The sequence below is a fragment of the Saccostrea echinata genome, unplaced genomic scaffold (assembly GCF_033153115.1).
Source record: "Saccostrea echinata isolate AGI-Se365-2 ecotype Australia unplaced genomic scaffold, CSIRO_AGI_Sech_v1 ptg000029l, whole genome shotgun sequence".
In the NCBI taxonomy this organism is placed as follows: Eukaryota; Metazoa; Mollusca; class Bivalvia; order Ostreida; family Ostreidae; genus Saccostrea; species Saccostrea echinata.
In genome coordinates, this window is record NW_026889778.1 from 5,764,626 (window position 1) to 5,782,870 (window position 18,245).

The 18,245-nt window shown below is 33.7% G+C and overlaps 1 protein-coding gene across 1 annotated transcript; it reads left to right on the forward strand.

The window, feature by feature from the left end:
• Nucleotides 1–1,126: 1,126 nt before the first annotated feature.
• On the forward strand, nt 1,127–15,287 carry LOC133195524 (uncharacterized). Its single transcript, XM_061331388.1, has 6 exons — nt 1,127–1,264; nt 6,428–6,535; nt 7,665–7,808; nt 8,133–8,231; nt 9,320–9,401; nt 9,581–15,287. Exons 1-6 carry the CDS (start codon nt 1,262–1,264, stop codon nt 11,743–11,745), a joined length of 2,601 nt encoding a protein of 866 aa, XP_061187372.1. The 5' UTR covers nt 1,127–1,261; the 3' UTR covers nt 11,746–15,287.
• The last annotated feature ends 2,958 nt before the right edge of the window (nt 15,288–18,245 follow it).

The following is an 18,245-nucleotide window of genomic DNA, read 5'->3' on the forward strand; positions in this document are numbered from 1 at the left end:
TAATTGTAATTTATTTGCACCTATTTCTCTTGATACATGTACATGTATTATACACTGCCTATGGTCATTGTTTTCATCAAACTGAACATGTTTAAAGAGAACTGTTACATTCTCATTGGCTCATACAGTTACGAACGACAAATCTGCATATATGGGAGATTGCAAAGAGAAATCTGTACAGTGTATTTCATTTAACTTATTTACCGCTCTGCTCACGAAACATGAAATATAAAATACGGTATTTTTTCAGGATAACCAATTGAAAGTAAAAATATATCTAGCGTTGCAGGTCGACTTTTCCATCGGTAAAGCTATCGCATTTTTTCATATTCCCCGCGGTATATCTCACTAAAAATGTCCAGAGACACGAACAATAAAAATGTCTTTTTTATATCCAATTGAAAACTTGACCTCTCATATATTATTTTTCCTTTGGTCATTTTAAAATCATTGATTTTATTTTTCTCTTCTATATACATGTACTATACCGGTATATAATATATGCCGTTGCTCAGTGTTATAATTGATGCATGAACGAATGAATGTTTGCAAAATAAATTAAATTTTATTATGAAAATCAATTATTCGTCTTCAAGCATTAAGAAGTTTGAAAATTTGAGAGTCATCTTAAACAAATTATTTAATATCTTATTTGTATACATGTATACCTATGAAATATTTTCAAAAAATGTCATTAACTACTGTTATGATTAAAGATATTAGACCTCTTTGAATAAACAGTGTTGATCGACTTGCTTTCACGTGATCAGTTTTAAAAGTAGGAATATGAAACCAATCTTGTAGCTTTTAACGAATCTCATCTACCTGAATATTATGAATCATTTCAAATGAAATACCACATATCACGTGTTTAGCAAAACCGCGCTTAAATTCGGCAACTTTTCTTGTGTATTTAATAAACCAATTTTACCTATGCATCAAAAATCGCTATTCAGGCATCGTCTAGACGATTTTCTTCGTCATAGGCATTTGTTTATTTACATATAAATGCCTCGGTTTTTGCATATTTCGCTAATTTGTACATTTGGTTCAAGCTCTAAGTGTTTCATTTTGCTGGAATAGAGTCTCTCGCAATACTCATTGGCCAGCTTGAAGAGCCCGGATGTACGGTAACAGGCGCATTATGTTTAGACGCCATTTTGCCAGTATAAAAATAAAGATAGCAATGCCTGATTGATTATTCGACAAGTTGTCGGATCGGGATAAATATTACTGCGAGCTGAATGTTTATAGTACAAAGATGGTAAGTTGATGTAAACAAAGGCGAATAGACGATCGATACGACCTGGAAATTTAAAATATTCGAGATTGTTTAACTGGGTCGCCGTTGTATTGTGAGGTCAGCGACACCGCGCTGTACGATATCGCGTAAAATAAGTATTGGAAATTTTACGTTGCGTTTTGACGTTATCCTTTTCTCTATATATTGTCTTTTGTTTATTTTAGTCAATAAAAAGTTTAGAAAAAATACAAAAGTAATGTGAGGTGTAAAGTTGAAAAAATATTTAATTGACCAGTGTGCTTAATCACGGTAATTAACGATACAAAAATAGTTATAAACTTGAATATTTAATATGTGAAGGTATGTACATTGCAAAAAAGTCTTAAAGAGTTCATTTAAAAAAAAATGATTTGTGGGAAAATATTACTTAAAATTACTAGTGTTAGCATCTTGTAAAATAAAGGATTATTTTTAAGGCATATTTTAAAGCAATATTAGATCTAAGTGTAAGGTAAATAAAATTTTTGGATCTCTGAATTAAATATGCAAAGGTATATGTCATTGTGGCATTTAATATAAAATGTTTAATTTAGATACATGAGATATATAATTTTTTTTTTTCTAATAAAAAGTTATTCACAGTTCTGAATTTCAGGAAAGCTTTGTACTTATTTATTGTCATTTAAGTTAAATAATTTAAAGGGCAGGAATAGAAATGTGGATAGAGTTGTAACATTTTCTCAGAATAAAATTTAGGGTTTCATTAGGGTGCAGGGGTGTGCAATTAGCATCGCCTGACGCCCAGGGCTACCATTTTTTTGGGTCACGCTAGTGGTTTTCTGCATGCAGATAGCCCCGTGGTCTAGTAAAAATTAAAAATGCCAATGTAATATATTAAAATCACTACTGGTATTTTTACTCATTTTTTGCTATTAAATTCCCAACCAATGAAAAATTTCTAGGCAGCATGCTCCGTAAATCTCCATAATCTTATCCGTTTTGCAGCACATCCTGACTTATTTACTTCCAAAAACGATCGTTTTTTTCAAATCCGAATTTCCTCCATTCATGTGTTTATGGTAAATAAAGGCAGATATCTCATTAATTTATTTACGATAACTCAATCAACTGAAAGATAAGTGTTATATGATTTACATAAAATATATTTCCAGTGTATTTATTAATTTAAGATGAAAGAAAATGATTTCTTTTCGTTTTAGATGAGCTAGTGCAATGCCCAGAAAAAAGAAAAATAATTTTTTAAATTCATTTTTATTTTCTATCATAATTATTAATTTATACATGATCCAAATTTACTAGTGAGAATTAAACTTTTATTTTAAAAAGAATGACCTTAAGGTCAAGATCTAGTAAATGAGTTTAGACGGTGTTTTGGTACTATATCCATTATGACATCATAATTGATTTAAACTTAATTTTTCCCGTACTTTACGGCTATAACAGAATTATGTAGAAAATGACGCATTTCATGGAATTCAATTTGAAACCATGTTAAAAGGAACCCTGAAACCTATATTCAATTTAATATCATTTTAAAGTAGAGGTCAAGAAGATATGAATAACTGTTTTCTGAGAGTCTGTAGGCAATAAAGATACATTTCCTATGTCTGAGATGGAGAAAACTCTCATTCTTACACCTGATTTTCTTCATTTTTCTTTGAAAAGGGCAGTTTAAAATATGTTTTTTCATTGAGTTTATCTTAAAATTATGTCCCGATACACCTTAATTCATTATGCTATAATTGTAAATTAAAGATTATTAAAGGAATCCGTTTCTCAAATTTGAGAAATCTGTAGCACTCTTCATTTACTAGATCTTGACCATAAAACCCTGACTTTTTCAACAATAATCTATTTATTTTCAATATTAGTTGTTTATTCCCCCCCCCCCCCCACGCATTTGGGCTAGTAACTTTTTACTTGGGGCTAGTAACTTTATTGCTGCCACTAGCCCATGGGCTAGTACTTGATTTTTTTAATTGCACACCCCTGGGGTGATAGGACAGGTACTGTTAAACAATATATATATATTTACATTTCCAACTATTTTTCCTTAAGATTCTTTGCAAATTACAAAAAAAGTTCATGTCCTCATAGACTCGTAGGAAGCAATTTCAGTTTGGGGGGGGCACAGCCATACATTTTTCAGTTGTCCGTTGTGGGGGCACTGTCAAAAATTTCTTGACAAGCAAAAGAAAAAAAAAAGGTCATCAGACATTTTTATTGAGGGGGCACAAGCATATAGTGTCTATGTTTACCATAGTAATCTATACATGGGCAAAATTATTGGGGGGGGGGGGGGAGCACAGCCATTGTAGGAAGCAATTTCAGTTTGGGGGGGCACAGCCATACATTTTTCAGTTGTCCGTTGTGGGGGCACTGTCAAAAATTTCTTGACAAGCAAAAGAAAAAAAAAGAAAAAAAAAAGGTCATCAGACATTTTTATTGAGGGGGCACAAGCATTTAGTGTCTATGTTTACCATAGTAATCTATACATGGGCAAAATTATTGGTGGGGGGGGGGGGGGAGCACAGCCATTGTAGGAAGCAATTTCAGTTTGGGGGGGCACAGCCATACATTTTTCAGTTGTCCGTTGTGGGGGCACTGTCAAAAATTTCTTGACAAGCAAAAGAAAAAAAAAAAAAGAAAAAAAAAAGGTCATCAGACATTTTTATTGAGGGGGCACAAGCATATAGTGTCTATGTTTACCATAGTAATCTATACATGGGCAAAATTATTGGGGGGGGGGAGCACAGCCCCCCCCCCCCCGGTTCCTACGGCCATGTCTCATGAACTACCGTGGGATGGGTAGGAATATTTCTATTGTGATGTGATTGAAGTAAAAAAATAGTGCAAACTTTTTTTTTTCAAAAATGATCATTGAATGACAAAAATATGTGTCAAGTCATCAGAAAAATAATGTAAATAAAATATGAGTTTAATTTATGAGAATTCATGAGGTACATGAACTACAACGCTTCACGCCTGCATATATATATCGTGAAGCGCTAATGTGCCAGCGTGAAGCGTCGTAGTCCATGTCCTAATGAATTCTCAAAAATTAAATTCATCTCTAAGTAAATTCTTTCAACTGGGATTATGGTATGAACTATGAAAGTTCTGGAGACTGATCTGAAATGTTAGTTCTAGGCCTAAAGGGTAGGATGAATTTTCATTGCTTTTGTTAGTAATTCTCCTAAAATGGGAGAGTGGAGATGGGATTGGGAGTAATGCTCCACCCTGAAAGGTTACTTTTATTCTGAGATAGTTCTAAATATTTTTTCTACATTGGAACCTATTATAGTACAATGTCCCAAATGGAAATTTGAATTAATATGGGAAAGAAATTTTATTTTGTCCAATGTAGAGTTAGCAATGGTTTGTAATACATGGAATTAACTTGAGCATTTTACAACAACCCATACTATCCTAAAAGAAAATTGTGATAAGTATTTTTCATGACCTGACTTCAAAAAGAAGCAAAGAATGGGGGTGTACAAGGCAAGGACAATCCCCCACTTTGAGCATGTTTTCAAAGTTCATAGAAATGTTATATTTTTCAAAAATTGTGTTGTCAGCAGTCATATTTAACACATTTGATTCATTTATTGTATTGAATAATTAATAGATTTATTTTTCTGAAAAATATGTATATGCTTCCACAAACTCTTTTTGGTTTTACTTAAGCCACTTAGATACAGTTGATTAATAAGTTTTTGTAGGGTAGTCCTTTACGCGTTTATCTTTCCGTCAAACTGTAAGCTTTGGTGAGAGTTCAAATCCTGTTAAACTCTTTTTTTTGTTATATATTTATCACATAACTTAAGAACATAAATTAAAACAAATTATCAGTTAATAAGTAATTCAGTAGAATAAGGAATGAAGTGTTTAAAAAGATGACATTGCTTACTACACATTTTTGGGGAAAAATATAACTTTTCTTTGAAATTGTCCCAGCGGTGGGGATTGACCTTGTATTATATGCCCTCATTCTAAATTTATTTTTCAGGGTACAGCTGGGTTTAGACTGTACAGCTAAGTTTATTTAATTGACCCATTTAAACACTGGGTCCTGTACCTTTTCAGTTGAGAATTTTAAATTGAAAAAGTGGCAAAATTTGGAAATAATGATGACTTACACCATGTTTTACTGTAGAGTAAAGGCAGGCAGATAGTAGGTTTATTCCCTGTTCACATCTTTATGAATCAAAATTTAAAGTTTTTTTTTCTACAAAAGGCACTGAAAAATTCAATCTTTTTGTCATTTGGGAATTTTTACCCAAATTTTGGGGAAAAAAGAGTCATTTTTTCAATTGTACAGGGTCCTTTTACTGGACCTGCATGCACTGTCTGGATATAATTAAGCCCTGTAAGGTGTAAACTTTCATGTAGTTGGGCTCATAAAGAGGGTGTAGTGAGAAATTAAGGTGATATAAATAACTCAGGGGTCGATGATGTAACAACAGGTGAGATAGGGTCATTATCACAGAGCGACTTCATGGGGGGGGACCCTACATTATCTATTGTGAATCATTAATGGTAAATCCAGAGCCATTGTTGTGAACAATTGCTTCATATGTGGGTCATTGGTTTAATTGATTTGATTTGTGACAGATTGTGTCTGTATATAGCTGAAGTTTTTTGGGGATTAAAAAAACCCAGTAAGTCTGAATCATATTTATTGTATTTTTAGAGCAGCTATGCAATTTTTCAAGGAAATGAGTCTTATGACAGTGGAATTCAAATTTTCCTGAATTTATTTTCATCAGCATAAGGGAATTATCACGAAAAGCAATAGTTAAGTTAAAGGGTAAACAAAATCCTCAAGTCAGTGTTAAAAGTTGTGTATTTTAAGGAAACTAGCTTATCAGTACCACTATATGCAAACAGTTTGAGTTTGTATTTTGTCTTGTACTACTTAGGTAAATGGTTAACTACTACTATTTTTTTCTATGCTTTGTTTTATATATGTATTAATTCTGATATTCTTTATATAATCATAATTTTTGATTCGATTAGCCAAGTGTGTTGTTTTTAACTGATTTGTATGAAACGTACTACATGAAGATTTTACATGATGTATGATTCGTGTCATTTGTCTTAACAGTCTTTACTTATTCCTTTGATGAATTCCATAACTTTAAATCTATTTTGTTTTTGCAGAAGAAGGCAAAAATGCCAGAGGACACAAAACTACAGCATATTCCTCAGCCCTCGGAGGCCGCAAAGCTTCCCCAGTTACCTCCCCTCTCTATAGACACCATGACACAGGTTTGTTTGTGTATTCTCATCTAGGGTCAGAAAATTAGAAAGAATGATACACTTCTTAGCTTTATTACTGTTCAGATATCTCTGAACTGATATTTTTTAGGATACTGTTTTTGATACCACTTGCAGAAAGCGTGTTTTTAAATTGTGAAAACACTTGGTAGACATAGGACTTGGATACATGGACTAGTTTGGCTTTCCATAAATATTATAATTTTGTATCTATATTTTATTTTTTTTCTCACGCATAGCTAATATGACAAATATATACAAGTGTTCTGATTTTAATTTTGATGATCCAGAGAACCTGTTCTGTGTTATATTTTAATGAGTTGAAATTTCTCCTACATTCCTGGGAATACAATTAGCAGTTAAGTGCTATCTGATTAGGTTCCTGTCAGCTTGTGTCATCAGAGTTTTCTCTTTATCTCTTTGTTCACAGATTTTTGAGAAAAGGTTTCTACCATCCACTCACATTTTTTTTCAGATCTCATTACTTCCTGAAAAACCGTTTTTAAGAGTGCTTTTCCTTTTTCACACAAGAATAATGATGATTTACCTATCCTGTTTAATTTTTAATGCAATGATATATTATAATCGCAAGCCTTCAAGTAACCTTCACATAATTCAGAGACCGTTTTGTGGAAAAGGTTGAGGTTTTGAATTATGCATATAAGAATCATTTCAAGATAACATGTCAACAGTAAAGGTAAATGTAACAGGTCTTAGAAATACCTGTTGGTGTTGATACTCCTCTTGTTATTTTAGTATGTAAAGAAAGTGTGCTTGTATAATTCCATCTACTTCTAAAGATGCTTTGCTCTAACAATATCTTTTGGCAGAAAGCTTTTCTGCATTATTCTAGTAAAGGTATAGAGTTGATACCCGAGTTCTCTCTGTGTTAGGTCCTGTGTTATTCTAGTAAAGGTATAGAGTTGATACCGAGTTCTCTCTGTGGTTAGGTCCTGTGTTATTCTAGTAAAGGTATAGAGTTGATACCGAGTTCTCTCTGTGTTAGGTCCTGTATTATTCTAGGAAAGGTATAGAGTTGATACCCGAGTTCTCTCTGTGTTAGGTCCTGTATTATTCTAGTAAAGGTATGGAGTTGATACCCGAGTTCTCTCTGTTTTAGGTCGAGTTGCAGGATTTTATTCCTCAGCTGGTCAGTATAATGATGACCAACAGAGCTGGATTGTACAGGAAGAACTCGAGGCCTGAGTGGTGGCCGTCAGACTTACCATGGACGGGGACCAAGACGGACCTCCTGTACCAAGAGGTTGGTTTATTTAAAACATATTGGCTATTAAAAAGAAAATCGTCAAAATTTAACATGGTCAAAAATTTGGTGTTTCAATAAAATTTTGAATAAAATTCTCAATTTAAATAATTTTTTTTTTGAATTTCTTTTCAACAGACAAGAACCTTTTCCCTTCCTTTTTGTTCATTGCTTTTTTTCTTAGGACTTAATTTGCCTGTAATTTCAAAACTGTTGGTTATATACAATTCATGTGAAGTTTTACCATTTATTGCTACTTATTCTAATGTTTAAAATAATAATATAAAATTTCAAAGAGCTCTTCTAAATGTTCCACTTCTGTAGAGTAATTGGTCGGAGCCCTTAAGAGATGCAATAAGGAAGTGTTACCGTCACATGGGACAGGAGCGATTACTGAAGATGACGCGACGAGACAACAAACAGGTATAACTGAGGGGTCATATAATAGGAATTTATCAGGATCCACATTTTGGCACCTTTCATACAATCGTTTTTCTATCAATTCATTAATTCCTCCAGAGCTTGATTTCATATTTACATACATGTATATGCTTAGGGGTGCTTAATAGGGATAATCCACTAAGTCAAAGAAATGGTAATAGTGCACTTGATTGTCCATGGCCAGGTGTTTGCTAAATTTTGAATGTGCTTTTTTAAAGTAAGAACATGTACAGTGAAACTGATTACTGTTACAGCTTTTGTTTTGATTTTAAATATATTTTTGCATTTTCCAAGAAAAAATAAAATGATAGGGATGGGTATCACCAGAAGTTTCGTATCGTGATATTCCATGATTTTTCCCCAAAATATTGCGATAAAATCAGGATATTTTTACCAGGAATTTTTACTTCATTTTCAAATGAATTTCCATAATTTTTCTTACAAATACACTGCAAAAATATAACTTTACTTTTTTCTATTTTTATTTTAATATGTAATATAAAGAATATTTGGATGCCTTAGTTTAACTATTTTCAATATTTTTTATACTTTCTTTAATTTCTATTTAATAGTTCGAAAAAATAAACATGATAAATTAGTAAGTTCTGGAATTAATAATGATGTACCAAATACCGCTATTTTAGTCTCCGTATCACGATACATATCATGCAATAAAAAATCACGATATACTGGTATACTGATAAAATCGCGCATCCCTATAAAATGACTACTCTTTTTTGAACTGCTTTTCTAGCATATCAAGCAAATAGACCTTTACATTTTAAGTCCTTGGTCTATTAAATTTTGATAATATACTGAGATCTCAAAATGTCATCTTTTTAATTAAAATTGTTTGTCCTATCTAGAATATGGCTTCAACACTATTGGATTTTGATTTTATTTTAAATTCTCTAGTTCACTGTTATATAACCCCTGCTGTAGAAAATGTTTTATGCAGAGTTTTTGCTACTAGGATGGTACAGATTGGTCAGGATTTTGCAAAATAAGTTTGGCCATATATACTAAAGCCTTTTCTTAAATTTTCTGAATAAAATGATTTGTAATTTTAGGCTTCCACCTCCAGCAGTCGAAGCAAACCAGAGGAAATGCTGGATTCTTCATCAAATTATTACATAAACCCCACAGACAACAGTAAGTATTGAGTTAGCCATGTTTTAAAGGAAAAGAAAACTTATGATCTGATAAATTAATACAATATACTTACATTAAATCTGCTAGAATTTGAATTGAATTTAAAAAAAAAAAGATAAGTTTATGTAAAGAATTTTCAATTTAAAAATGTGTCAATTTTAATACTCTTCCTGTTTTAGAGAAGAAAACCTGCCAATATGCTGAGATCTATATCTGTTATTTCTGTGAGAGCGAGTTCTCTGACCGGACATTGATGCGAGAACACCAGGCTCAGTGTCAGGAGAGACCCCCACAGCTTCAGGAGGCCTTAAAGACCCCACCTCAGTCCACAGACCCCACCCAGGGGCCACCACAGATGAGTCCTGTCAAACTGAACCTCAGCTGTAAAGCCCCCCGTATTCCCAAAGATGGCTTCATAAAGATGTTCAATTTAGTACCTACACAGAAAGTGGACAAGATTCTGGCACGACATAGAAACAGTCTGGATGTAGAGTGTGAGGAGTTGGATTATTCTGTCCCAGAGACTCCGATTTCTCCCACCACCCCACGTACACCAAAGTCTCTCATCTCGCAGCTCAGCCGAGATGAGGGTCCGTCTTCCAGAAAGAGGCTGAGTTACACAGAGGGTGGGGATAATGAGGATAAGGAAAGTGTTGTGAGTGGCTGCAGTGAAGATGCGGAGGAGAAGGCCACCCAGAAAGGGAAATCTCTACTGACGATAGACATCTCCTCTCTGCTGGGACAGAGGATTCAGAAGCACGTTAAATCGGACTCGTTTATTCAGGTGATCGGTGATTCCGAATCATTCTGTAAAACCCCTGTCAAAAACTCTTTCTATGAAAAACTACGCAATCGTACCGTTTCATATCCTGTGTTATATAAACAGAGGAGGAAGCATGATGGGAAGTTTGTGCATGCGTATGGATTTACAAACGGGCAGAAACGAGAAATCAAGAAAAGACTGAAATCTGGATTGAATAAAAAGAGCCGAGAGCTTCAGAAGAGTATGCCAAAATGTTCAGTGGAAGTAGCAAGGCTGACTAAGTGGGAACTAAAGAGATTCATGTCCAAACACTGCTTCAGAAAATTTTTGAATCTCAAACCTGAAGTTAGTATGTCTGAATCAGAATTTCCAAAGGAGCCACTTCTGCTGTCTCAAAATGTGGATAAACTGCTCGGGCTGAAGAAGAGATCTGAACTGAGTGTAGGGAAACTGAATCGATTGGCTCCAGTGAATGTTGTGTCTGAAGATGCTAATGCAGAAATCACCAAACATAAGTTAACTCTGTATCGATGTTTGTTATCTGATTTGGCTACCATGCAGTCAAGCTTGAAGAAAAGTAAGTCAACACATGCACTCCAGCAGTCTCTGAAACTGGAACTCAAACAGGCACCACTAGACAGGGAAGTTTCAGAACAGGCATTAACAATAAAAGTACCAGGACACAGGTCACCTAAGTTACCTCTGAGTCCGCCTACTACACCCTCCATACTGAAGCAGAAGGACACCAAATCTAAGAAACAATCCTCAAAGCTAACAGAGGACGACATATCCATCATTTCAATTTCTTCTGATGAGGAATCTTTAAGTTCTCGATGCTGTATGGCCTGTAAGAGGAAAAAATTATGTCCGTGTTCACCTGAGGTCTCACTGAACCGAGTCTGTTCCTCCCCTTCCATTTGTGCCCTGAGTGTGTCTGTAGCGAGTTCTACTTCCATTACCCCACAGGTTTCCCCATGTAGTTGTATATCCTCCCCTGAGTCGGAGAACTCCCTTCATCTAAAGCTGTCCCCGTCACCCGACCTGGTCCAGTGGCATGTAAAGGCTCTGAAACCACCAGCAGTCGTAAATAAAACAGTCTCCAAGCCGCTACGCAAATCTGACACAGAAATGCCTGTGTCTTCCTCCCCAGCTTTGAGACAAAGGAGTAACAGCTCCACTCAGAAACAGGACACAGTGGAGGGAAAAGAGAAGTCTGTCGTGTCCAAGTCTCCTGTGAAGAAACCACTCAGTACATCTACACCAAGAACCTCACCCAGAAAACTGTCGCTACAACCAGCCACCTCTTCAACAGAGGTCAAAGTTCAAAGTATACCAAAAGAAAAGGACAAAAGTGCAATGAAGAAAATGTGTTCAGAAGAAAGCAAATCTGGTACAAAACAAACTGCTTCACAGAAATCTCCTCAGAAGAAAGGATCCCCTGTGAAGAATATTGAGTATGACCTCATCATCAGAACGAGGTCCAAGGCAGGGATTCCCCTGAAGAGATCTAAGAGAATCATGTCAGCCTCGGAAGGCTCCCCACAGGGTAGTCCAAAAAAGATGAAGTTGGACACTAGATGAAGAGCCTCTACCGGGTAGACAGAAAGTGTGGTCAAAGAAATCTGTTTCACATGAGGAGATGAAGGGTAGATATTCTGAGTATGAAAGTAAAATGACAAGATTTTTATGATGTGTTCATGTGTGAAACAGCTCTGGAATTTTTCCAGGCCAAGGAAGTAGTGAACCACCATTTATCTGACTGAATGGAGTGAAAAAGAGTAGATATTTTGAAAGTCAGACTCCAATGCAATAAAATGCTTCATTCCTGTGCTCTGATCTCCTGCTGATGGATGACTGTGAGTTGCAGATATTTTAACACTTGTGTTCTGTACCAAAGTTACACGTAATTGCATGTTACTTTTATTCTGTATTGTTATGACGTACATTTATCACATTAGGTTTGGGTAGAGCATTTCTCCATGAGAAGCATGAATGCCTATAATTAGTATGATAAAACACTGTAAATTTGAAACTATCTGACCTGTATACATGTGGAATCTATACTAAATAGTGCTTTTTTATGATGGTGCTGTTTTAATCTGATAGAAGGATATTTTTATCATTGCTCTTCAGGAAGTGTAATGTCTACTGCATACATTTGCCAAACACTCATATAATATGGTTATTATTAGAATTAAATATGATAGTGAAGAAAGCTTACTTAGAGAATTTAAATTTTTTAAAATTCTTTGAGGACATGTTTAAAGTTTTGAGAGTTGTATTCAGTAGCCAAAATTTGTTACCTACTTAAACCAAAAGCTGTTGTAGGTTATTTGCTATCTCTAAGACCTTACAATATTTTCTGTCCATGAACTGCTAGCAAAAAATACAGATGGGTATTGAGGACCCTCTCTACACTGAACACTAATTTCAGGGTACTTTTGTGTGATTAGACTGATCCACCAGGTGGCATAAAATGAAATAAATTGCAATATGCACTGTATTTTATGATTTGAAATTAATTCAAGTATTCTAAACATTACATTAGACCAAGATGAGTGTAACTGCAAAACTTTATTTGCATGAATTTTCCTTATTTGAGTAAGCAAACACGATTTTTTCTTTATCGGTACTTTGTTGTTGGAAGATTTTTTCTGGGTAAAAAAGGGATGCATCCTGTGCTAAGTATGAACTAGATAATGAACTCCATTATGCTATATAATTTTTTCAGTCCAAAAAACATTCTTCATCAGTGTATAAAGGGGCCGTAAATGAATTAAAGAGCAAAATTTTCGTGCAAATGTTGTGAGAGGTCTTTTTGTGTAGCAAGTAGTCTACAATAACCAATTTATGATGTGATAGTGTTAACAAAGAAAAAATTCTATTTTTTCATTATGATTTTGTTGTTGAATATTTTTTTTTTTAATTTGAGAATCAAAACTATAAAATTCCTGATGCATATGAAATAATAAATCTTCCCTTATCATTTATACAGTTTGTTGTGTGATAGTTTGCAATGCGTGAGATCTTTCTGTTTTAGAAAAGAGATTATGAGCAAAGGTTGTAGTCGGAGGACATATATGTATAAATGTTGACTATTTCTAAATTCGGGCATTACTGGTCAAGTCTTAGTCATTTTTGTTATCCATATGTAGTTATCTTTTTTACTTTGTGTGTTTTATGTTTTAGCATGCTAAATTTGTTTTGAAAGAAATTCAACAACTGAGGATTATTTGTTCATATGGAAATTATTGAAAATGTGTAAATGTATTTAATTTTCTGTTCAGTTGCTAACACGTTATTGCATGGTTTCAGATGTTCTGTTGAAGAGTGATTTAAATGTACATCAACTTTGTTTCCCTGTATTAATTAATTATTTTGGTTTCGTCTTCATTTTGTGAACAAAAATACAGCACTGATCATCGACCTCCTACTCCTTAAGCGTGACCAGTGCGACACCTTGGGTACTGTAAATTACTAAATATTAGAGACACTTTTTTTTCACAAGACACCTTATTTTATTTTATTTATAAGCAAAACATAATTTTCTCTAATTTTCGTTATCTTTCTATATAATCTTTGGTAATACAAATATATGCAAGAATTAAATTTTTTCGAGCGGGCAGTCTCACGTAATTACTTGGAAATAAAGTAAAAGTGATTTACAGTAACTGACCCTGCTTGTCAGATTAGTTGATACTTGGGGTAGATTGTTAGTCGTTTAAACCAAAGGTGCATAGAAGCATAATAGTGCAACCATGACAGTGTGTTGTTCGTTCTCCTAGGCTTGAGTTGAGTAAATGTCCTTTGTGCTTTGGTTATAAAGATTACGGTTTTGCCAAGCAACATTTAGTTGCAACTGCCAATATAGACTGAATCATGTAAAAAGTACTTTATGTTACCATGACTGAATGTATTTCAGTATAGTATTAAAGAAATTTAGAAGTTTTGAAAAGCACTAGAGATATTTATTCTCTGAAGACATGGACCACCTCTCAATCCATATACATGTTTGTAAATATTCATTTTTATTTTGATGTATATGCAATCAATATATTTTATTTTTCATGTGTAGAACAAAAGCAACAATTATAATTATTTTGTTTACTTGTAGATAGTTTTAGTTCCGATTTTTTCTCTAGATTTTGGGATGTGGAACAATTGGTTTCCTCAATTTGTCACTAAGCTCATGGGAAAAATACTTCTCCCACTTAAGAAAGAGAGAGAGTGAGATAGAGAAAGGTTTCAAAAAGTATTTTGCAGTGCCATATGGGTTGTAATTGAAAGCTGAGCTTTCAGACTTCCTCAAAAGTTTCCATTTTTGTGTATTCATCAATTTTGCAACATCTTAACCGATTCTATAAAATCATCTTTAATCATCAAAAGAAGAAAATCTTCACAGATCACAAGGGGCTAGCCATTGTTATCACCTTGTATTAATCTTGCTTGGAAGAGCATCTTGTTGTTTGTGCAGTAAACACCATTATAATTATCTTTTCTGCCACTGAATATCATGGTTTGCTAGAGAGGTAGTACACCCATATTAAATTTTATGTCAACAGGGGTTTTAGAGCATGAAAGAGATTCCTTGTTTGTGTTTACAATCTTTAACAGCTCTGTTATAAAACAAATGTTTGTAAAATTAGCAGTAAAACTACTTGGTGACACTGAATTTTGGGTAAGATTTACAATCTTGCAAGCATCACATTTGTTTTCATTTTCAGTGGAGGTGCAGTTCACAAAGTATTTTTTGTTTAGACCGTTGTTCATTTCTGCATTGTTGAAATTTTAGTCATGTTCTGTTGATTTTTAATGTTCAAATGAATTTGCTTTTTAGTTGTCCATCTTTTTTTGATCTTCATTTTTTTTTCCGATTCTGTACATGTACATTGATACATTAAACCATGGTTATCAGTGGAACTGTTTTAGTTTATGTATCAGATACTAGATGAATTTGTTTAACCTGTGAACTGTTTTTATTGGATTTTACCAGACTGATTGTTTTATCATAGATCTGCTAATAGACTACAGTAATTTTAGAACAAACTTGTTAAATATGAAAATCATCATTACTAATTAAAAAAAATGTTCAGAATTAAAGCAACTGTCACATACACTTCTAATACGTCTTTGTTTTCAATTACTGTGTAGAGTTACTTTTCTCCTGTAGCTCACAGTTTCAACCAATTTAAAAGTCCAGGCTCAGTTGCCTTAAAAGAGAGACAACTCTGCCCTGTTGAATTCATGCACTGATGATGGCAAAAGGGGTGACAACTTTCCTATACAGTACAAGATGCAGTGGCAGGGTTTTATTCTACTTCTTATGTATGGTGAATTGTTAGGTTAAAATACAGCCACCACTTATATCATGTGTAAATTACTGCAAACAGAAATCAAATTCTGGCACCTTTCACACTGCTTTGTGTCTGCTAATTTTTTGCACATGCTAATGCATGATAAACACCATTTTCAAGTCTTAAATATGCCAATTTATGATTGTGCTAATCGGTTACATGAAGAGGATGATTGCACAGTTTCTCGAGTGTTAATTTATGTACATTAATTTTTCAATATAGGATCCAACTAGAGTTCCATTGTCAAAGCTGTACAGTAGAACACACTTAAAGCAAAGTGCCAAGGACAAATTTGTAATTCAATTCATCCATTAAATTTTATATTTTGAAACTACAGGTATTAAATCATATTGCTACAAGTGTGAATTTTCTACAAGCATGTTCCTTGTAGCCATGTTTTACTATTACAACGGTTATCTCAACCCCTAACAGTGGAAAGAATTAACACCATTCCATCCCATACTTGTTCTTTATCATACTATTAAATCCCTTATAATAACTTTGAGGTTTGAAGCAAAAAAATTAGTTTGTGGGGATTTGACTTTGTGACTGAATGCAATCTAATTAAAATTAGATGTTCCGAATCCGCTACCGCTTCTCAATCTAATTAAAACAAGCATTCTGAGAGTATTGCATTAGCAATACTAGTCCCCTACCGGCAACTGTAATCTGGTTCCCATTAAGAATTGAAAATGCCATAATTCCGTCAAAAAATCAATGAGGCGGAACAAAATGCAAACTTGATCTTTAACTCATCAAGGTAAAGACACATACCAAAAAGCAGCTCAATATCTGCAAGCGTTTAGAAGAAAAGTACAGAAAACCAAGTGGGACAGACTGACAGACAGATAGAGGGACAGACAGACAGACTGACAGAAAGATGGACAGACTCAGAGGAAACCTATAGTCCCCTCCGGCTTTACCGGTAGGGGACTTATTAGATGTTCCGAATCCGTTACCGTTTGAGAAGCGGTAGCGGATTCGGAACATCTAATTTTAATTAGATTGGACTGAATGTGTTCAACTCCCAAGAAAATCGGCCATTTTGCAGCATGTAAGGAATAAGATAAACACAAATTCTTAAAATTTTAATGGCTTTTTTAAATTGCAATATGAAGCGATGTTTGGCCTTTTAAGGAAGAAATCTTGTCTAATTCTGTTACAAATCAGATCTGTATGAAAAATGACTGAATAACTACTAATCAATCAAATAACTGAATAACTCCTGATCAAATAAATAACTGCTTTATGTTTTACTTGCCGTTTTCTCAGAGAAAGTCATAACAAGCAACAGGTCCTTTCTCTGATTAAGTGAACACATGATAATCAATACATCAGAGTTAAGTACACATGTACTGAGGAAATACATGTACGTAATTCCCACTCTTAACAGAGTGAACAAGACTCTAACAAAACATAATCATTGAAAACAATGAAGGAACATTAGTTTGAGCTCTGTATTGTGATTACTATTGTGATCCTATAAAAAGTTAGCACCTTGGTCATAATGCACGACATACAAAATGTTACAAAAATTCATGAAACTTGTTCGATTGCAAACTTTAACTACAGGTGACAAATGTTATAAGTATTTCATTACAGTCATAAATGATTTGTTTTCATTGATTTGTTAGGCTAAAAAAATCTGTAAAATGTATGAAGCTATTGTTAATTTACATCTATAGGTAAATATTTTTGGGAATTTCATATCTACAGTACATCAGTTACAGCTTGAACCAATCTTCACAAAAATTAACAAAATTATAAAAAAAAAAAAATTCAATGGTTTACATTTAATATTTTTCACAATGCTTTAATACAAAATCAAATTCTGTAATCTATGAGCTGAATTGTTCAAGTATATGCGCAGAATCAACCATTGCACGTCACCCTGTATTACTTAGTATTACGAGGCATGGTCTATTAATGTTGGCCTAATTAGGATCAAATTGTTAATTAGAATATATACATCCATAAATAGTTTTTAATTAGCCAAAATTTTATAATGTTCTGTGCTTCTCATTTTTTCCAATGCATGTGTGAGAAAAAAAAAATGTATAAACAGTCTATATATACCTTGTGTACATTTTGTGTCATTTTAAATCTACAGATTAAACCATATATTGCATTTTCTAATATGCAGCTCATGTACCTAATATAATATTCACAAAGTTTGACAATGAAACTAAAGAATCTGATTTCATACAACCCTGTAGGACTGAGTGAGAGACTTTTGTTCAGTACTGTAGTTGGAAGCGCTGAGACGGAAATTATCACAGTTAAATTGTATTATGCCAGAATATTATATTACACTTTATCACACACTCAAGTAATGAGAATCGAAAGGTTTAAATGTCAAAAATTTAAAACAATGTGCTCTGAAAGGTCTAAAAGGTATTTGAGATTAACAAAATAGATGAGATGGAAAATACTGTTAGATAAGAGCTGCTGCTAATTTGTAAAGCTGTGGTACAGGTCTGGTTTGATTCTATTTTAATTGAGCAATGATATATCTACTTTCTCACAATCTGAGACTTCCTGCAATTTCGCTTGAAATAGTTCTTGACTAACTTGTAATACATTGTACATGTATGAAAGTTTGAGTCCTAATTTCCTTATTTCATTATTCAGTTTCTTTCTTTTTGAACCAAAGAATTAAGAATTTTCTGTTTATAATCAAAATTCCTAAGAAAAAAATTATGAGCACTAGTCTCGTGTTTATATTCT